At 36.8% G+C, this 22,140-nt stretch overlaps 2 protein-coding genes across 12 annotated transcripts in view; one reads left to right on the top strand and one right to left on the bottom strand.

Moving 5' to 3' along the window:
• The window catches only part of syne2a (spectrin repeat containing, nuclear envelope 2a), a 168,884-nt gene extending 164,062 nt beyond the window's left edge, over positions 1-4,822 (top strand). For all 7 annotated transcript variants that reach the window (XM_073932716.1, XM_021468616.3, XM_068215480.2 and 4 more), the window contains 4 exons: positions 744-872; positions 959-1,150; positions 3,176-3,225; positions 4,082-4,822. In XM_073932716.1, the coding sequence (XP_073788817.1) occupies positions 744-872; positions 959-1,150; positions 3,176-3,225; positions 4,082-4,289 (579 nt within the window). In that variant the 3' untranslated portion in view covers positions 4,290-4,822. The remainder of the gene's footprint in view (positions 1-743; positions 873-958; positions 1,151-3,175; positions 3,226-4,081) is intronic.
• A 3,319-nt stretch (positions 4,823-8,141) lies between these two features.
• Positions 8,142-22,140, bottom strand: part of esr2a (estrogen receptor 2a) — a 52,131-nt gene continuing 38,132 nt past the window's right edge. For 4 of the 5 annotated variants that reach the window (XM_073932151.1, XM_073932152.1, XM_073932150.1 and 1 more), the window contains 4 exons: positions 18,191-18,324; positions 16,184-16,367; positions 11,760-11,987; positions 9,167-9,404 (listed from right to left, as the gene is read on the bottom strand). In XM_073932151.1, the coding sequence (XP_073788252.1) occupies positions 11,789-11,987; positions 16,184-16,367; positions 18,191-18,324 (517 nt within the window). In that variant the 3' untranslated portion in view covers positions 9,167-9,404; positions 11,760-11,788. 5 annotated transcript variants of the gene reach the window in all.

Raw genomic sequence — 22,140 nt, 5'->3', positions numbered from 1 at the left:
CAAGGCCCACTTATCAATTATGAACATCTGGGCCAAATAATACATTTTACATCTGGCCCAAGTATTCTGTACCAATTTAAAGATGGTGCCACCTCTGCCAAACCAGGCCATATGCTGTATGCCAGTGCCGGATGTCCTTACTGCTGGTCCATGTTTGGCCCTTGTATGGAAGCCAGACCTAGCCAGTCATGTACCGTAATTCCCTGCAGCATGTGGGCCAAGCAAAAGCTGATAGTGTGGGCCAGATCTGGGAAATTTTGTTATGTGGGTTAGCATTTCCTCCGAGTGCTCCGGTTTCCCCCACAGTCCAAAGGCATGTGGTAAAGATAAGTTGAATGAGCTAAATTGGCTGTAGTGTATGTTAAAGTGTATGGGTGTTTTCCAGGGTTGGGTTGTGGCTGGAAGGGTATCTGCTGTCTAAAACGTATGCTGGATAAGTTGGCTGTTCATTCCTCAATGGCAACCCTTGATAAATAAAGGGACTAAGCCGAAAATGAATGAATGAAACTATAATGTTGAAGTTAATCTTGACTTTACCAAATTTAATCCCAAATCAAATCGCTATCATAATAACCGTCCAAAAATATTGCAATTAGATATTCTGTAAATCATCACATCTGCATGCCTCAATGCACTGAGTTGGAGCAATGTGATTGATTGAGCAGTTATACCTACACCTGATAAAGGCAACACTGAATGTCACAGAACCTCAATGGCGTATTATGTTTTGTATCTTCCTGCAGGAGTTTCACGAGATGGTTCACTCTCTCCTGCTATGGCTGGCCCATGCAGAGAGCCGACGCTACGCTGTCAACATGAACGATGCCTCTGTGCAGCTGTCCACGCTTCAGGAACACACACAAACACTAAAGGTGAGCCACTGAAACCTCAGGCATTAACGGATAGCAGTTGTTGTTGTTTGTGATTTAAGCTCAAGTGTTGCTCCCCCTGGTGGCAGGATCTGGCGGTGGATCTTCAGGGCAGGCAGAAGCAGGTGAACTCTCTGCAGGACATCGCCTCTGAACTGCTCCCGGAGGCTGGAGGAGAGGACAGTACCGAAGCCAAAGAGAAACTCCACGTCATCGGAAGCAAACTACGACTGCTGTCGCGTCAGGTCGAGCAGGACCTCCAGACCATCCAGGAGAGACTGGTGAGAAGCTTCTGACGAACATTCTGTGATGCAAACTGCAAATGATTTATATCAGGGGTCTGAGGATTGGCTGAAAACGTTCTTTAGAGTATCCCGCTTCATTTCAACTGACGAAATAATTATTTCTTTATTACTGCTTTCTGAGCACATTTTGTTGAAAAATGAACTTTTCCCAGAAACAGGATTCCCCGAGGGGTGTTCTGCAAAGCTTCACTGAGTGATGTTTTTAGCCAAGAGACAATTAATAGGCAATTAAAGTTTAAACCTTCAGTCAATCGTTGAGGATTTACTTTAAGCCATCAGAAGCACATTTGTCTTCCACATAAAACTTTACTGTTCAAAAGTTTGCGGTCAGTAAGTTCTTTTTTTTTAAAGAAAGTAATACTTTTAGTCAGCAAGGACACATTAAAGTCAAAAGTCACAATAAAGACCAGCAATAAAATAGTAAGATTAATGGTCAAAATACTGTTCTGATTAAATGTTGTTCGTTTAAACTGTCACTTATCAAGTCGTTTATTGAATATAGATGACTCTGGAAATTCACGTTCAAGTTCTTGGTTTCTCTGGATTTTCTGTATTTAGTAGGTCTGGACTTGAGTTATTTTGTGAAGGTCTGAATTCCAAATTAATAATACATTTTAATTATTGTTGCAGAAAATGACAGTTGGCAATCGTGTTGGCTAAAAATGCCCATATGTGTGAATCAGTGTGTATGGATGTTTCCCATTAATGGGTTGCGGCTGTAAGGGCATCCGCTGCGTAAAACATATAATTTTTAAGTTGGTGGTTCATTCCGCTGTGGTGACACCAGATTAATAAAGAGACTAAGCCGAATGGAAAATGAAGGAATAAATGAAAATGAGTTGATCTATTATAGTGGTCTAATATATGAAGTTAAATCATTGCCATTGTGTTGGCTAAAAATGAATATTTACAGCATTGTTATATTTTGATCAGTTGTCATTTTTGTGTTAGTGAAAAAGGCAACATTTATGTTTTAAGTTTGGGAGAAACGCCATCCATGGTTTAAAGCAAATTGAAAAAGTATTATGCAGCAGAAAGATTTCAATGATTTCTGCTTAAAATTGTTTTGTTTTTACAGATATGAACCTCACTTTGTAATATATTCAAATCAAATTTTTATTGTAACTATTTACAGCATTACTGTTTAGCTGTATTTTAATAAGTAACCGGCACCCAGACTGCAGCTTCACACACGAAGTTTGGCCATAGGAGTAATGGTCGTGCCCAACTGAGCCTGGTTTCTCTCAAGATTTTTTTCCCCTTCACTTTCATCAATTGGTAAAGTTTGTTCCTCACCACTGTCACCACTGGCTTGCTTGTTTTGGGACTCGTAGAGCTGCGCATCAATGGATGTGCTCTTCAGTGTTTGGACTCTCAGCCATGAAATTTAAACCACAGTGAACTGAACTAAACTGAACTTCAGCTCTGAAAACTGGACTGACACAGTTTCAATTTACAAGAACTTCTATGTTAGGCTGCTTTGACACAATCAACATTGTAAAAGCCCTATAGAAATAAAGATGCAGCCTTGCTCAACATAAGAAACATAAAAAAAAAACTGAATAAAATGTGAATTAACTGTAACAATAATTACAAATGAAGAGTTCAGGTACAACAGCCTGTGAGTGCCCTATATACTTTTCTTCTAAAATGAGCCGTTTTCTCAGCCTCAGAACTATGATTATGTTCAGTTATTGAACTGGAGGCACTGAAAAGAATCTATTCATCACTATAAAAATTGAATGAACCTATGTGAACCTACACGCAGGAGCTGGAGAAAAATGTCATGCGGCACTTTTGCATCTAAACTGATCTGAACCTTCCTAACAAGCAGTTGACTTCAGCTACTGTCCACAAATATACAAAGAAAGAAGGCATTTACTGTTCTCTCATAATATAACAAAATTCTAAAGCTACTGCATATTGTGTGTTCATATTTTCATGTTTTTATATGTTCTGGTTGAACAGCTGTCATTTTGGTTTCTTTATCGTGTGTTTCAGGGGTCCACAACTGATGCTTCAGGAGACCAGAAATCCCCTGAGTGCTCTCGGTACAGGCATTTCCAAACTTTTACATCTTTAAAGAACACATATTAATAGTTAAAATGTGTACATAAAGTTATATATATACTGTTAAAGTACATATTAAAGCCCTCTGTGAATGTTCTTTTCCAAACATTTCCCAAATCATGTTTAACAGAGCAAGGAATTTTTCACAGTATTTCCTATAATATTTTTTTGTTTTGGGGAAAGTCTTATTTGTTTTATTTCAGCTAGAATAAAAGCATTTCTTAATTTTTATTAACCATTTTAAGGTCAATATTATTAGCCCATAAGCAATATTTGTTTTAGATCGCTATATAATGATTTGCCTAACTTACTCTAGTTAACATAATTAACCTAGTTTAGCCTTTCAATTGCACTTTAAGCTGAATACTACTGTCTTGAAAGATATTTATTAAAACTTTACTGTCATCATGACAAAGATAAAAGTAATCAGTTATTAAAAATGAGTTATTAGATGTTTAGAATCTTCTCTTCGTTAAAGAGTAATAAGGGGGAAAGAGCTAATAATTCAGGAGGGCTAATAATTGTAACTATATCAAAGGAATTGTTCACCAAAAACTGATAATTATGTCATTATTTACTTTAACTTGTTCCAAACCTGAACACAAAAGAAGATAATTTGATAAAAAAAAGCTGGATGTCTGTAGCCATTGACTTCAATGGTATTTGTTTTCCTGCTATGGAAGTCAGTGGCTTCAGGCTTTCAGCTTTCTTAAAACAAACTTCAAAGTAAATAGAGACAACATTTTTTATTTTAGGGTGAACTGTTTCTTTAAAAGAGCCCCAAAAATTATTTAATAGTAAGGTGGTGAGTAAAAGTGCTTTGTGTTGTTTTTTCAGGTGGAATGGTGAGCCGTCTCCTCAGCGCTCGTTCTTCTACCGTGTGTTGCGAGCCGCTTTCCCTCTTCATCTGCTGTTCCTCCTGCTGCTGGTTCTGGCCTGTCTGGTCCCGCTCTCCGAGGACGACTACAGCTGCACTCTCTCCAATAACTTTGCTCGCTCTTTCCACCCCATGTTACGGTACACCAACGGCCCTCCTCCAACATGAGTCCCTCATTATCCCAGGCGGACTCAAACATGCACCTCACTTTTGTCCAAGCAATATTTTAACAGATGTATTTATACGATCGATTTTATACTATTTATTCCCCTCTATGAGAGCCATACTACTGAGAATTTGTTGTTAACGTTACATTGTGATCAAAATTTCCTTCGTCTCGTCACAAAAGTCAATCATTTAATGAGCATGAATGTATTTTGAACTTATTATTAATATTATTATTATGTTTTATTAGATTTATGCTCTGATTAAAGATTAAAAGAGTTTGGAAAATACTGTACTATAACTTTGGGATTATGTTGTCCCATTTTTACATTTTCTACACTATGAAAGCCCCCAAAAACAATGCTAAATACACATTTAAAACATTTTAATTCACCCAAGTGTAAATAACACATTGTTACATATGCGTTGCAAAGTCGAACACAAAGACGTGTGTACAGAAAGTCAACTTTGAAAACATTTTACAAATTAAACGTATGTTTTGTGTTTAAAAATAAACATTGTCTTCTTCAACTAAACTGCTTTACAGCTGCTCTTTAGCTCTTACCAGTTTACAAAAACCTCTGAAATCGATATTGGCACTTCTTTTCAAAACAAAGTTACAATTCGGATGGCTGCCAGCAGGTACAGAAACATTTATACATAGTTTGCCTGCATTTGTGCGTTTATCAAAATCTATCTTTCTAAATTGAATGCGTATGCTTCTACAGTAATAATTGTCCTTACCAGGATACACAAAAAGACAAAGTAAAATCATCACTGTAGGCACTGCAATATTTGGGCTTTTTGGGTTCTCAAACGAAGGCTCCAGATATTTGAGAACTTTTAAAGTGCAACAACAATTCATTTTGGTAGTTGTGGTGCATCTTGCAAACTGAACGCTTTTCACAGTGGAATAGAGTGATGAATTGTGTCTAGAAAATGTTTTACACAAGGCCTTTATGGTGTTAAAGGGTGTTCACAGAGTGAAAAGGCAGATAGATTGTTTGTTTTTTTGTGCCACATACACATTTCAGGAGTAACAACCGCATTTAAATACAGGAATAAATCCCCTTAATCAAGGGTGTCCAAACTCAGTCCTGGAAGGGTGGGTGTCCTGGAGAGTTTAGCTCCAACCCTAATCAAACGCACTTAATCCAGCTAATCAAGCTCTTACCAGATATACTAGAACCATCCTGGCAGGTGTGTTGAGGCAAGTTGGAGCTAAACTGAGCAGGACACCGGCCCTCCAGGTCAAAGTTTGGACATTTGGAATATTTGACAATGGGCTGCACATTATTATTTACATATCAAATGTATACGTAGCAAACGGGTGCGTTATTTACTAATATGTCAACAGCGCAGTCAATTGATCAATGGTTACCACTAGGGCTGCACAATATGTCAGTTTAGCATTGATATCACAATGTGCGTATACTGTACGCACTAGTCATATCGCAAAGATATGCAATGTTGAATCTGAAATATAGTTGAGCAGGAGCTACATAACTGTATTTGATGACGATATTTATACAGAATTTAAATGATTTATGCAAAAAAAAAAGTAAAAATCTTAACATTTTTGTCTTGTTTCTAGTCCAAATATCTACACTTCAAAGCGAAAACAAGATTATTTTGCCTACCCACTGGAGGATAACTTGGCTTGTTTTAAGGAAAATCTCTTAAATTGTGTCTTATTTCTTCTAACAGTGAAAACAAAACTATATTTGTACTTGCTCTAAGAATTAGACTCCCCAGAAAACCATCAAATCGTGCTGATCAAATGATCTTGTGAAACTATTCATATTGCAATATAGCAGAAAAATAAAATATCACAATATCAGACTTTTGCTATATGGTGCAGCCCTAGTTACCACACTTTAAGCATTGTTTTCATGAATGCTTGAATTTGATTGGCTGATGAACATTCCAGGGACCCTTGGATTTGTAGTTTAGACTTGGCTTATTATGGGGAACTAATACAGGTCACAACGTTTTTGTATTTTTTTCAGAGTAATGTATTTGGACTGAATTATTAAGGATTTTGTTTTGTTTGTTTTGTTTTTGCAAGCTCTAACAGCTCCTCATTTCTCATTGCTTGTGTTTTTATCTGCTCTTCACTTACAGAATAGTATGGAGATGCATGTTTTGATTCGATAACACCTAAAGTAGTTCAGTGATGAAATTACTTTTTTTATATATATATATATAAATTACTTTTGAATGAGGGGGGAAAAGGGGTAATAGACAGCAGAAAAGTTGCTAATGGCTTGTTTCCACTGAGTTGTATAGTACGGTATGGGTCGTTACAAGTCACCTTTACCAGGCTTGATTCTACTACTAAAAAGGTATCATTTCTGAAAGGATTGGATGTTATAAGCACTTTTATAATCACATGTACATTATTATCATCAGCTCAAAAAGTCTGTTATTTCAAATATAGACGTGGACACAAGCTCCTTTAAGAAAGTAAAACCGCTTGTGCTTTAGATGGCCTTGTAAATGACTACGGGGCACAGGGTAGATTATGCGCTTCTTCTTGGCTTTGTGGCTGTTCATCACGATGACGACAAGCTTTGTTTGAGCTCGGGTTGACTATGGCTCATTATTATATGTATATATTATTACTGTGTAATGTCTCGGCTGTGTGTTTAAAAATGGCACTTCTCTTGTTTTCATTCTCCTGGCTTGTGCACGAGCTAGTGGCATATCTCTGTAAACCAATAGCAGTCTGCTGTGCATCTTACTCCGCCATTTGGTACTCTTTTGTAGGTACCCTTCTGAAAGAGTACCCAAAAAGTATACAGTAAAAATATGGTACAGTTCGCTTTTTGGTACCTTTTGACAGTGGAAACGGCCATAAAAGCGTACCAAACCATACCGTATCACTCAGTGGAAATGGGCCATAATTGGTAAAGTCTCTGCTTGATAAGATTTTTGGGCTTTTTTACAGATAAGAAACAACAAACAGACGCCAGCCATTGTCATATTTCTTCCATGATTTCAAATATGAAAGGTAATTGTAACGTAACTTAGTGAATAAGTTTGGAAAATTAGATGAGCTGCACTTCCATGACGGAAAAGCGTTTCAAAGATGGCAGAATGAAGTGAGTGAAATGATATTAGGTGCATCCCAAGTCGCATACTAATGCACTATTTTACACCATTTTATAGTATAAATAGTGTTAGTAGTGCATTCACACTGAAAACTCTAAAAAGAATAAGTGCATTTATCCAGCTGTTAAAATAAAGGGTGTAATGTTGGGCACTTCACGCACGCAACAGCTGCTGCTTTGCTCATGCAGCGGAAGAAGTGGAGCAGTCGGGTGCACATATTGGATTACATTATTTATTTAGAATTCTCCTATGAGACTGTTTATAGCGCCTCCCGATGGTGAATATGGTTATACTCATGGCAGGTATTATTTGGTACTTTGGCCATTTATTTCACTAATTTGGCAACTGACAAATGTCCTCATGGAAACAAATTTCCGCTTAATAATAAAAAAAAAACATTAGTGTTCCATTTGCGGTGACACTACATTCACATACTGTGCATAGTGTGCCAATTGGGATGCAGCTTTTGGTTCCATATACAGTGCATAGAGTTTTTCCTAAATGCGCTTGTCACTACCTTCATTATCAGGAGTCAATTTAGAAAGAGCCGTAACCACCATAAACATTAAGGTCACCCATGACCCCAAACTGTTCCCGAGTTTTTACATGCATAATATTATTGTTAGGATGACAATATATTAAAACCATTCAGGCTGGTGTACCAGCGTCATTCACTGTCAAAATGACCAATCAATTTAAAGAAGGCAGGGTTAAAAAAAAAAAAAAAAAAAAGTGTGGAGATGTTATACGAATGGTTTTATGGTAGAAATATTCAATAGCCAGCAGTAATGATGCTTTTTAACTCAGATTTCATCATTGTGAGCTGAGATGTTACCTAATTAGTCTTTTCTAACTGAATGTGAAACATATTAGGTTTACAAATTGATTTTGTAATTTTTTTTTGCAAATACCTTTCCACTAGAATTAGGCCTGAAATGTCCTACTTTATAATTTCTAACACAAACCCTCCAATGTTCAAGATATGGTCACGGCGATGGCTGTAAAATGCGGCTGTCACTCCTGTACATAAATGTTTGTTTGCAAAAAAGAATTAATCACTAAAATGTGCACGAGGCCATTTTGCAATGGTTCCATTTCTCAATAACAACAGATGTAAATGAAACATCCAGCTGACATTCATTCAATCATTCAGGTTTTTTGTTTTGTAAGTCTAAAATACTGCTTGCCCTTAGTCCAGAATATGGTTTGCTCACTCAGCATACAATGCTTTGTCTCATCTATCAGGAATGATTCTGTCCATTTACAACAGACTAAATCAAATTTGATTTTACTGCCAGTATTGTCGAAAGTAATGAGTTTACGATATTTTGTTTCATTTTACAAAATGTGAAAGCAGCAAGCTTATGTAAGAAAGAGAAAAAGTAGAGATCGCACACTGCTCTTGTCCATGTTGTCACGGATGTCATGAAAATGAGGCCAAAACTTTCATGGACATTATAACCCCGTCCTACTTACAGCGGGATCTGAACTGGTGAGTACTTGAGAGGCAGGCTGCTAACAAGGCTAATGCTAAAGGCCACAGTCTCTCAAGGCCAGAGATGACAGATTTAATAAAACCTACTGTCATCCGGGTCATGGCACCAATGCACTCTCTCAATTGAGTTTGAACTGGTTCTTTTAAAAAAGAAGGTGGGCATGATTGGTTTACTTGGTTTTCTCCTACTAGATGGCCTCCATTATGCATATAATGCCAGAAATTATAGTTCACCGTGTAATGAAGTTTCCAAAAATCTCTTGAAATCCAATGTGGGTATTCATTTCTTTTTTTCTTTTCTTTTGCAGTTGTGCTACATAAAATCATAAAAAAGTTGTCAGAGTTGTGTGGAAACAATAAAGAGATTTCACAGCAATTGCCAACATTTAAAAACAGGAAAAACATTCAAGATATCCATGATGCTTTTCGTCTTGTGAAATCCTACTCCTTGCTTTTATGTGGGTGTTTTGGTTGTCCATCCTCCCGAAACTACAGATCATCCTTAAGTACTGGAAAGAAAGAAGAGCAGCATGTTATTTTTTTTCAGCTATTTTACAGTTTTTGGAAGAATTTTAGCTGGCTACAGACTGTGAAAAATCGTTTACAAAACAGACATTTCCAGTAGTAAAACTGTCTAACCTGCAGGGAAAAAAAAGAACAGAAACCATCATAGAAGTTTTTATGTTTCCACAGCAAATATAAAATCTATAAACTCCACAAACCATCAAATAATGCCCAATTAAGCCATTTGAATGGTTTCTACTGTCAGACATACATACAAGTAGAAACCTTTATCATAAAAATTTCACACTTAGCGTGACAAACAAGCTTTATTATCAATCATCAGCTGTCGCAGAAGAGAGCCCTGAGCTCCCTCCAGATAGCTGGGCGAAAGGGGAGTTTGAGCTCAGGCAGATCTTGATGAACTCGCCTGACTTTTTTCTGGCCAATGACAGATAAATGGATGACTAAAAATAAATGTGTAGCTTACTAAGGCCCTGTTTACACTGTCAGGTCTTGATGCCCATTTCCGGGGGGCATCTGTAGTAGGCTTGGGCGGTATTATGGTATACCGCGGGATCTAAAAATAGCAACGGTGTCAGTTTCAACACCGTTATACCGTCATAAAATATTAAATATCCTTTATTTAATGCCTACAAAAACGTATGTGTGGTTGTCATCACGGGTCAGTGTGGAGGAGAAAGAGAGAGGGAGAGGAAGGGGGAGAGGGAGAGAGGGAGAGGTGACGTGAGGTGACATGATGAGTCGCGCTCCAAAGTGACCTGCAGTTTGGCAGTATTTCCGGTTTCGACTGAACAGAAGGGAGACGTGGTTAATATGAACGAGAGGTCTGCATTAGAGCTGAAGATCTTTGCCCGAACCCGGCGAGACTCGAAAAAATCCAAATCCCTGCATTAAAATCCATCCCTGCAAAGATGAAACAAATGATGACGAAGTAGTAAAAAAAGCTAATTTTGACGGCGGTCAAGCCAGTCACTAGCTCAGAAGGAGCGGTCATTCCAGCCGCCAAGGTATTTCGGCGATCGCTCATACACTGCGTATTACGGTAGAGCCCTTAACCGCAAGCTGACAGGTAAAAAGACGAGGCCACTCGCTACACTAAAACTGCTGTCTTGGAAAATTAAATGGATGTTCCTGACTGGTAGAAGATGAATAAACAATCCTACCCAAAACTTGCAAAATCAGCCAGATCAGAACTCTGCATCTCGACCTGTAGCCGCAGGAAAGGGTGTTCAGTATTGCTGGACGCACCATGAGTGCAAGTCTGTGCTAAAGCCAGTGGATTTAATAATGTTCCTCCACAAACAAACACACGTAGCCTAATCTTGGTGAGTAAAGGGTTTTTAAATTATAAATAAATATTAATTTAATTATATAATCATAATGTAGACAGAGTATACAGGCTAATGGTGGCATTATTCTATTAATATTAAGCTTCACCGCCGCCCTAATGCCAGATTGTGAAGAAAAGTGAAGAAACAAATCTTGCACAGCCTTTATCTTAATTTTGTTATTGCCAAAATAGCCGTCATCAGTTAGAGTTTATTTTAATTTGATTTGTTAAGCAAGACTTTTTTTCATTGGTGTGTTGGCCAATTTAAAGGCTAAGTGTATGTACGCAGGCCTATCGAGTGCTGAGATGTTACGATGTTACAGCGAACTTATTTCTTTGTTTCAACTTCCAAGTAGCCTATAGTCTACGTTTGTAATGAATAAATTATTTTAAAACATGTAAATGACTCATTCTTGAAAAAATGCATTAGAGCTGTGTGCATGAGCACATTTGAATAATGTCGGGCTGTAAACGGGTTCGGGCTTTATAAAGCTGTCAATCAAAATGTACCTGTCGGACTCGGGACCTATCGGGTATAATTTTTATGGCCTGATTACAGCTCTCAGCATTCCCGAGGCTGTACCGCGGGAGCCGGCCAGATTTCTTACGGTGTGGGAGTAAATTTCTGAATAAATCGCGGGAGAGATGCGTGTGTGTTTGTGTGTGTGTGTGTGTTTGCGTAAGAGAGAGAGAGAGAGGTGCTGTGCGTCGCTTGGCGCTCGCTCTCTCTCTCTCTCTCTCTTTCTGACCTCGAGCCTCAGGTCGCATATATGGTATTTATTTTCTGAATGGTTTAGGCTCAAGCCAACAGTTTGGTGACGCTGTCTGAGCCTTACGTCATAATTTTTTTATCACGCCGGTAATACCGGATACCGGGGTAAAATATGGAGGCGGTTTGACGGTATCAAAATTTGGATACCGCCCAAGCCTAATCTGAAGTTGATTTATTTTCTTTTAAAACTTCAGTTCAACATCAGAATAGCAACATTGAGTAAGATAAGAAGCAAACCTGTGTTCGTGTGACTGTGAGGGCCGTGTTTAGGGTCCGTGCTGTGAGCTGCAGGGAAAGGCCTCCTGGACACTCTTGTTGTCTTTGTGAGCAGCAGGGGCTCGAGGGCCGGAGTGAGACAAACGGGAGCTGTGCATGATGTGAGCGTCCAGCATCTCCAGGAGCAGGTCATACAGAGGAACCATCTTCTTCATCTTCATGCAGTGCAGGTGGTCCATGCCTTTGTTACTGCAGATAGGGTATACACAATCAGCGGAGGGGTTTATCTAGATTGAAAACACTCATTTAACACAAACGGACTATTCAGAATAAAAAAAAAACAGGTTTCTAGCTACTCGAGATGATACAGTATGTGTTCAGAATTGTGGGGTCATTTCAGAATTCTAAGACCACAGAAGGGTTAAGGTGTGCTTTTTAGTATCCGTTTCTGTGGTGACTTGCGACTTCAGGGTTCTTTTTGTATTCAGGGTTAACATACTCTGAGTTGACTGATCTTAATCCCAGGAGCGCTTTTGGAATACCTTGAGTAAATACCTTGGATACCTTGAGTATATAGGTTTAGTCAACCCAGAATTTAGGATTTAGCAGATTTTAAATTAATCTTGCTTTCTGGAATAAACAGCCGTCCAAATCAACTGCATGGGAATTTAAATAAACATTGTAAAACAAATTTTTTGAGTTTTGCATCCATAATTTGAGCAGATAAAGCAGTAAATGTTGCAGTCTTCAGAGAGATGACTGTGCATTAAGCACAAGTCGGGCCACAGGGTTCTTTGTCTGACTGAAAACACTGCATTATGCGCAGTCATGTCTGTGAAAAGTTGAATAAGTTCAGTATAATTTCTGTTTCCAAGGCCTCTGGAGATTGTGAAGCTCGAGATGATCAGATCTGAGACCTGTGAGGAGATGATACATTACCAACCTTACGAGGACTCTGAGGACAGCTCAATCACTTAAATATTACACAATTTGTTCTAAATTATTTTGTTGATCAGATGGCTTCATTGAAAATGTATCATATGCAAAAAATTATAAGCGAACCAGTGAAATGTTTTATTCTTTTTCAAATATTTCCCACATGATATTTAACAGAGCACAGAGATTTCCACAGTATTGTAATATTTCTTGGTTCTACTTTACACTCAAAAAAAATGTTTTTTTACTGCTAGTTTAAACTACTTATTTAAAATGTGTTGAAAACACTATTCTTAAAGTTTTTTGGGACAACTTCATTGCTTTATGTTCAATCCACTTAAAAATTAACCTAATTGATTTCAAGAGTTCCTTTACTTATCCTCGAGCCCGGGGCTCCCTCCAGTTAAAAAGGTGAGAGGGGAGTTCGAGCTCAGGTAGGTCTCGAGAACTCCCCTGCCTGTCGCTGTGTGAGAAATGTAAATTAAGCTTATCTTGGGTGATAATTTGAGTTAGTCGATTGGCTATGGTGTATGTTTTTGGATGGTGAAAGGAAACCAGGGGAAACCCATGCGACCATAAGGGAGAACATAGAAACTCCGCACAGAAACGCCAACCGGCCTGATAGGAGGTTGGACCAGCAGTGTTCTTGCTGTGAGACGACAGTGCTGGCCACCGTGTCGCTCTAACAAAAAAAAAAAAAAAAGGGTTGAGAAGTAGGGGTGTAACGGGGGAAACATCAAGATGAAGATAACTGGAGTGAAAAACTCATTATTTATAATGCTTCCGTAATCATCTAATAGAGCAGATTACAGAGCTAATGAGGTGCCAGCCATGTTGATCATAAACACGTGATCCTCTCGAAATTGGTTTATAAATAAACCACACTTATGTTGGGACAACATGGAGTTGTGTGAAAAAAGTGTACTTACTATGTAAATAGATTGTATTGCACAACACTTCTGATGCTCTTGAAGTGGTATAGAGGTAAGGTTAGGGACAGGCCTTGGTGTATCGGCAGGTATCAAGTTGTATTAAAGTATGGACTTGGTCAACAGTGTAATTCTAAATTAGCTTCTAGCTTGACTGGAATAACAGAAATTATTACAGTTGTATCATTTTTAAAAACAACAGTACAATGTAAAAACATGCATGTACTAAATCAGAGGTCGGGAACCTTTTTCAGCAAAGAGCTTTTCAGATTTCCTGGGCAAATGCATTTTTTTGAAGAGCCATGGGGTATAAATAATACAGGTTTAAACAAAACCTTTATTTGTGTCCATCCTCAACTCAAAAATAAACAAATATGAAGCATCACATGTTCAGCAAGTCTATGAATGAAGAAAGGACAATTTATTTACATTTCTGGTGAATAAAATCTTTTTTTTTTGTGAAAAGCAACACAAAGTTACAGTTACTACAAAAAATAAATAATTATAATAATAAATAAAATCATACAGCAGTTTTAATTTTGGATAGTTTTAAAGAACAAAAATCATATTTTACTAATATTGAGAAAATAAAGGGCAAACAACTTTTTATGGTAACCAGAAATGTAATTGTTTCCAGTTCATTGGTGTTGCAATTCAAGTTTCACGTGCATTAGTTAAACTTCCTTTTTTTTTGTAAACTGAGTTTTTATTAATTTTGCTATTAAAAAAACACAATAAAAATGGAATTTTAATAATATTTTAAATAAGAAAATTCTAGTTAGGATTATAGTTTTTTAAACTGTAAACTATTATTATTTTATTTATATATTATATTATTTGAAGAGAGACAGCTGAAGAGCAAAGACTGCAGAATACACAAGACATGTCACTCGTATAGTTTTGAATGGAGAAAAGTGTAACTCAATATGGCGAGTCAAGCCCCGCCTACTAGTACAGGAGCCAATCAGCGATCGCTAAAGACTGACGGAGAAGCTCGGACCAGACGTGTGCTTTTACGACAGTTTGGTGGTCAACAAACACACTGGAATCTCAGCGAATAGTTGCTTCACAGACATAAGAAAAACATCCAGATAAAGCTTGAAAACTGGACTTTTAAATGAATCAAGTGCACTTCATGATAAAAGTTTTTTGTTTTGTAATCTGTAAGAAACGAACGCGAGGTACAGGCTGTCTTGTCAAACGCACATCCCATGACAGCAATTACTCAAACGGCCACAAACGCTTAAACAAAGAGTCGCTGTCATTTGAAGGAGATTCGCCATCAAGATCAAGTAGTGAATAACTTCAGAAGACCAGCACAATCAGACAATCATTATCCAGAGGATGATAATGTGTAGAACAGCCATAAATGAGGTTGGTCTCCTGCAGCAGTTAAAATGCAGCCAAAGAGCATAGAGTCAAATGAAAATTCCAATAGAACAACAGCATGGATAAATAACGTTACACAGAATGAATTAAAATAATGAGGTAAATATGAGTTAAAATATTACATAGATTATTACATCCCCATTGAAAAGCAACATTTTAAATAATATCTCAATGAAACGAAAACGATTTCCAAAATGCTGACTAGACTCATTTTAATATATCCCTTTAACTTATGACATGAAACAAAATAATAATAACAAAAAACCTAAATTACAATTTTTGTTTTGTTTAAGTAATATAGGGTGATGCAAAAATGAGTACACCACCCATCAAAACCTACTTTATCCAGTAGTTTATATGGCCTCCGTGATTTTTAATGACAGCAGCAAGACTTCTAGGCATGGAACTATTGAATATAGCATGAAACTATTAAAGTAATTGAAAGTAATTTTACCTAAAAGAGACAGTTTCAAGAAAATAAGTATAGTTAAAATATAAACATTAATCTGTAAAATAAACTATTAAAAGTGCTGATGATTGTTATGGTAAGTGCTGTATTGTCGTCTTTAAGGTTTTATTTCAGCTTTGATGCGCTTTTAAAATAAATAAATAAAAAAAGCAGCTTATCTGCGGCAGCGATAAGATGCAATGGACGGCCGATTGATTTCACTCCAAAATGGCATAATCGCGGGGCTGTTGCTGTTGCAATGGAACGTTCTATTGAGCGTCACCTCTTGGTGATTCTAAGGTCTTTGGCCTTGCCCAATTCCTAAGATAGACATAATCTGACAATTTAACTAAAAACAAACAGGAAGTACAATTTTAGATTTCAATTTTAGATTAGAAGGGGAAACTATTTTGTTTCTTAATGACATGCACAGAAGAATTCATCACAAACCTAGCAATGTAAGCTAACAAAAACATGGTTAGCTTTGATTTCTTGGGGACTTTTACCAGCAGGTGTGAAATATTTTTAAAAGAACTCAAATTTAACAGCAGGGCTAATTATTTTGCCTTCAAGTGTGCATGGATGCTTCTTATTTAAAAGTACACTATGTATAACTGCCGATGTAATATGCTTGACCGTTGTACTGTGCACCTTAACTTTTGTATGAACGTGCACATGTTGTAAAGCAGCTTTGAAATGATCATTACCCTGAAAAAACCTGAATTGAATTGAACATGGAGTACCTGACGTGGCGTATGTGTGAGAGCAGCATGAGCAGATGGGCCAGTCTGGTGGAGCGCTGCTGGAAGCTAAGGCCGGTCTTCGAGATGGCCCAAACCAGAGCGTCAGTCACCGAGTCCAGCAGACACAGCAGCTTGGAGCGGCTCTGCAGATCTTCTCCTCCCTCAGACGAGCCCAGACACATGTCTACAATCACACACACAGTAAAGCCACATTCACAGCCATTCCATACCCAAACAAACATCCAACCCGCAGAATATACCATTCCAAAATGACACGGCACATCTGGAGGCCTCAAACAAGTGACACTGAGGAGACAGAGTGAAGGCAGATGTTTAGGGGTGAGGATGAGGAGATAAAGAACCAAGACGAGACACATCAAAAGTTCAGAGCAATCAGAGCAGAGAGAAATATTGGTTTCTTCTGACAGGAGACACTAAGCAGGTTCTGTCTGTTACTTAGAAGCCATTGCTACAGTATGAAATGGATAGCTGGTTTGACATGGTGGCGAGCTCCTCAAAGCAGGCATGTTGTGTCCATTAAGATTTTACAGTGTGTGAGCGTTTTTCTTGCTTGGCCTCGCCAAAAACTCACTTCGGTTCAAGCAAGGACAGCTATAACCTTCTGAGTGCTCTTTATTATGACTGTATGGAGGGTCAGACATGTGTTTGGCCTTATGATGCTGAAGAGAACAGGAAGTGAAACGGTGTGAGATCGGTGAACAGCTGGAGTCAAACACTGCTATATGGCAAGTATAAGTGATCATTTATGATATGCAGACACAAAGAACAGAACATGTTTATTGCCGAAATGCCATTCACTATACTGCATCCTTGACATTTGCTTAATTTTGTATGCAGTTTTGCCACTTGAAATATTAAAAGAAAAAGCTCTCACTTATCAAATTAAATCCAAAAAGTTTAAAAATAGTGAAAACAATACATCTCATTTTCATTTATGAGAAATAAAGTGTTAATTTAATAAATAAATGAATAAATGTTTATTATATGTTTAAATTTTTTTTAAATTTTGATAAGGTTTGGAATTGTGTTATTCTGCTGTTGTTTGATTATTCTAGATTGGATTGAATAAAGGCTGACTTTTTTCCCCAGAGATCACTACTCGTCAATTGAGGATCAGATCCTTCTCATGTGTTACTTTTCTACTTTTTCTTGATTGTTCTGATGTTCAAAAAAAAATTATGGGCAACAAAAAAGCATTCTCTCTTCTGGTTTTACTGTAATCATTGTGCATAAAGATTAAAAAGTATTCAAATTCATTATAGTATTAGGTATTTATTAAGTATTAAATATTATGCTTTTTATTTATAAAAGGCATTTATCAAATTAAATATAAAAAAAGTTTCTTTAAAAGTTTAAAATGCTTAAAATAATCCAACTTGTAAAAACAGTATGTGTAATTTTTTAAGTATTATTTATTATTTTGATAACTATTATTTAGTATTATTTGAGTATTATTTTAAGATTTTAAAATTTAAAAATGTTATAAATAATATGTATTTTAGACTAATAAGGGTCTAGAAATAAATAGACCTTTGTGAAATCTACAGATCTCTACCCGTCAATTCATAACCAAATCCTTACCATATATATATGGGTATATGGGTTTGGGAACAAATGAATCACTGGACGATTCTTACCGGAGTCTCTGGAATAATTAGGTAAAAATAAATGCAGATTATGAGACCATGAAAGTGTTTTTTGACCTTGCATGCATATTAGACTGTTGTTGGAGACCCTTACAACCAAGATATGATCCTATTTCATGTATAATATGAGCTCTTTAATTTTATAAACGTATGAAAAATCAGAATGTCAATGCTAAAGTCTTCATTTACACTTTGCTTCATTTCACTGCGGACAAATGTATTTTTCTGTACTGTTGTTGTACTGTATGTAGAGGCTCAACTAAAAAAAATACCCAATAATTTATCTACAAAAATAGAGACGCATATGCTTCATAAACTCTACAATAAGAAGAGCACTTACTGGAGTTCAGGAGGATCATGGCTTTGAGACACACGTACTCTTCTCTCTGTAACTTCAACTCTCTGAATCTGGACGTGGCTGCCAGCAGCATATCAAAGATCTCCACCAACCCCTGCACACAGCTGCTTTCATCCCTGCCAAACACACACACGCACACACACACACATTTTCAGCCTAACAAATTAGCTTCACCTCATCAGAAACAAGAGAGCAGGCCTTCATCTCAAGCTCGCCCTATTCCAAACCTGGCACCTGCTGACAGCATCAATGGTCATTTTAGCACAAAGTGTCGATGGAAAAAAGCGTACTAGAGCTTTTTGGGACGCCAAGAGGTGCTACAATTGGAGCTGCGACAGTGAATGTGACCTGGACAGTCACTAACACTTCATTAAAACTTGTGAGGACAGATAGAAAAAAGATAGAGTTACTTGTATTTAGCTTTAAACAAGACTTTTTCGCAACATTAACACTAGAGGTTAGAAATAATTGAGTGGATGTACTTCATTACTGTGAGCCTCAGGAGTGTCCCGTTTACACTAAGAAACAAAATACTGTGTCTAGATGTTACCATAACTATATTGACATCCACATCTATGTTCTGTTTAAATAGTTTTAGTGTTTTCTATAGAATAAAAGTCAATCAGGATTGGTTGTCAAAATGAATTCATTCAATGGATTTTAATTGGTGGTAAATAATAAATAAATTTTATAGTTTCTGATTGGCTGTCAAGAAAAAAAAGTAGGTTATGTAGATTCTGATTGGCCATTAAGAAAATGTTGTTCTGTAAGATTCTGGTTGGCTGACAGAAAAAAAGCAGATTCTAATTGGCTGCCAGAAAAAAATAGATACTGATTGGCCATTAAGAAAATTAAATTCTAAAAGATTCTGATTGTCTGACAGGACAATTAACTTCTGTAGATTCTGATTGGCCATCAAGGTAATTTTATTCTCTAAGATTTTGATTGGCTGTCAGAAAAAAAAACTAGATTGTCAGGAAAAATTGCTTCTGTAGATTCTGATTGGCCATCAAGAAATAAGTTGTATAAGATTCTGACTGGTTGTCAGAAAAAAAAGATAAGATACTGATTGGTTGTCAGGAAAATAACTACTGTAGATTCTGATTGGCCATCAAGAAAACTATATTCGGTAGATTGTGATTGTCTCTCAAAAAATGTTGATTCTGTAGATTCTGATTGACCATCAAGAAAATTTAATTCCAGGAGATTCTAATTGGCTGTGAAGAAAATTCGCTTCTTTAGATTCTGATTGGCCATCAAGAATTTTATTCTATAAGATTCTGATTGGCTGTTAGAAAAAATAACAGATTCGAATTGTCCATTGAAAAAAAATAAATTCTATAAGATTCTGATTGGCTGTCATTAAAATTAGCTTCTGTAGATTCTGATTGGCCATCAAGAAAATTAAATTCCATTAGAATCTGATTGGCTGTCAAGAAAAGTTTATATTATAAGATTCTGATTGGCTGTCAGAAAAAAAGTAGATTCTGATTGGCTGCCAGAAAAAAAACGTATTTTGATTAACCACAAAGAAAATTAAATTCTATAAGATTCTGATTGGGGGCAATCGGTGGCGCAGTAGGTAGTGCTGTCACCTCACAGCAAGAAGGTTGTTGGTTCGAGCCTCAGCTGGGTGAGTTGGCATTTCTGTGTGGAGTTTGCATGTTCTCTCTGTGTTCGCGTGGGTTTCCTCCGGGTGTTCCGGTTTCCCCAACAAGTCCAAAGACATGCGGTACAGGTGAATTAGGTAGGCTAAATTGTCTGTAGCGTATGTGTGTGTGAATGAGTGTGTATGGCTGTTTCCCAGTGATGGGTTGCGGCTGGAAGGACATTCACTGCATAAAACATATGCTGGATAAGTTGGCGGTTTATTCCGCTGTGGCGACCCCAGATTAAAAAAAGTGACTAAGCCAGAAAAAAAATGAATGAATGAAGATTCTGATTTGCTGTGTTTAAAATTAGCTTCTGTGGATTCTGATTGGCCATCAAGAAAACTAAATTCCACAAGATTCTGATTGGCTGTCAGGAAAAGAGTTTCTGTAGATTGGCCATTAAGCTAAGTACTGTAGATCTGAATTAATGGTCAATAATAAAAATAATTCTCCCTAATCTAAGTGGTAAAATAGTACATTTCATCTTTGGTGTGATTTTTTTAATCATATTGTATGATTCTGAAAGTGTCTTGACAGTGAGTGTTGAATATAATTAAACATTAGATCTATAACAAAACCACAATTTATTTTCTTATCTTATTACCCTAATTATATTATTATTAATTAAAATTAGATTATATTATAATTATATTATATGAACATCCAAGTGACAGTATGCTACCCTTCTATATACTGTATATTTTTAAAGTGTTTTGCCATCTTCTGATTATTTTTATTATTTTTTTATGATCTAAAATGAATTATTAATCACAAACCGTTTGGTTTTGTTGTAAATTGCTGACAGTATTTTTACAGCCAAAAGAGACTTTTAACTGGCACTGAATCTCTACTGTTATTGTTACAGCTATGGTCCTTGGTGTAAAGAAGCCGTAATTTATAGGAAATTTGTACTTGTGTCAACCAATATTTAGAGTAATTAATAGCAGCTGTACTGTAGTCACAAAGGCGACACGCACTCTTTTCTGGCACGTTTTTGATGTTTACAAGTTAAACTCAGGGATCCTTTTAGCAATGATACAGCAAATTCCTCATCCAAAACTCAGCCCGTGAAAATCCAGTAAAAGTCTGGCAGCAGATCAGGTGCTGAGCATATTTACAGCAAACTGGAGAGCTTTGGAAGTGGAGTCCAGTATAAAGTCTGTGGAGGCCCTATATTTTTTCTCACATTACGACATGGGCACAGCATGTCAGAGGGTACAAAGGGCATCAGAGTAGAGCAAGCATGTTAACAGAACAGAATCGGTTCCTGTCTTCCCACAGTTGTACTGGCAGCTCTCTTTCACACATCTGGCCAAACCGCTCAATTACTTTGACAGCTGTATTCTTGAGATGTTCAGCTATATTCTACACAAGCGCAACTGTTCTGAATAAATGGGGAAAGGAAAAACTCTAGTTTGAAACATATGATTCAATTTGTTAGAAACAAAGTTTTATTGACGTTAGTTTTTTGATGCTGTTTTATTGATTTATATTTAAATCCAATGACATACTAATTAAAAGGAATAATATGAATTAAAATTCAATATAAACATTATCTTATAAATTAATAAACCTAAAAAAAGTATGGTTGTTATAGCTAAATGCATAAACAGTGAGTGTGTAAATCATTATTGGGGTGCACAGATCTCATATGCCCTATCATGCACCTAGCACAATAAGGAGCAAGACGTGCTGTGTGTGATATGTTGGTATTTACAGACCAGTGCAACAGTTTTTTTTATGTTTTGTGCCTCATTTTTTAATTAGCAAAACCGTTTGCATCACTTTGTGGAATCATGGCTGTTCCACTCTGTAAAGGAGGTGTGCTAAGGCGAATTGTTAGCGCGTTGCTATTTTGAGAAACTGAAATAGATCATGCCATTGACCAACTATCCGAGCACAGAGCGCGTTACTTATGTGCCTTTGCAAGTCCAAATGCTTACGCATTGCTTAACACAAACAGGATGCAGAGCAACACACAAAAATCTTTACATATGAAGAAAAAAAAATTAAGATTTAAATATTCCACATAATTATAAAACCACTACCTCCATTTTTATTAGCAGTATTATTTATTATATGCATATTTATATTTGTTTTAATAAAATAAGTTTAGATTTGTCTGCCTGTCGGGTTTTGGAGATGTATGCGTCACTATATGGGGCATAAGAATAGAATGCGTGTTTGGATATAACTCAGTTTTTCGACCACACTTCATTATTCTTTGCTCATTTATTCGTTTGCTAGAAATCAGAAATGAATTTAGAAATAGTTTTGAAA

This window comes from Danio rerio, chromosome 20 (assembly GCF_049306965.1).
Source record: "Danio rerio strain Tuebingen ecotype United States chromosome 20, GRCz12tu, whole genome shotgun sequence".
Classification (NCBI taxonomy): domain Eukaryota; kingdom Metazoa; phylum Chordata; class Actinopteri; order Cypriniformes; family Danionidae; genus Danio; species Danio rerio.
Note: the sequence above shows the minus strand (reverse complement) of the source record. Positions and strands in the feature narration are given on the sequence as shown.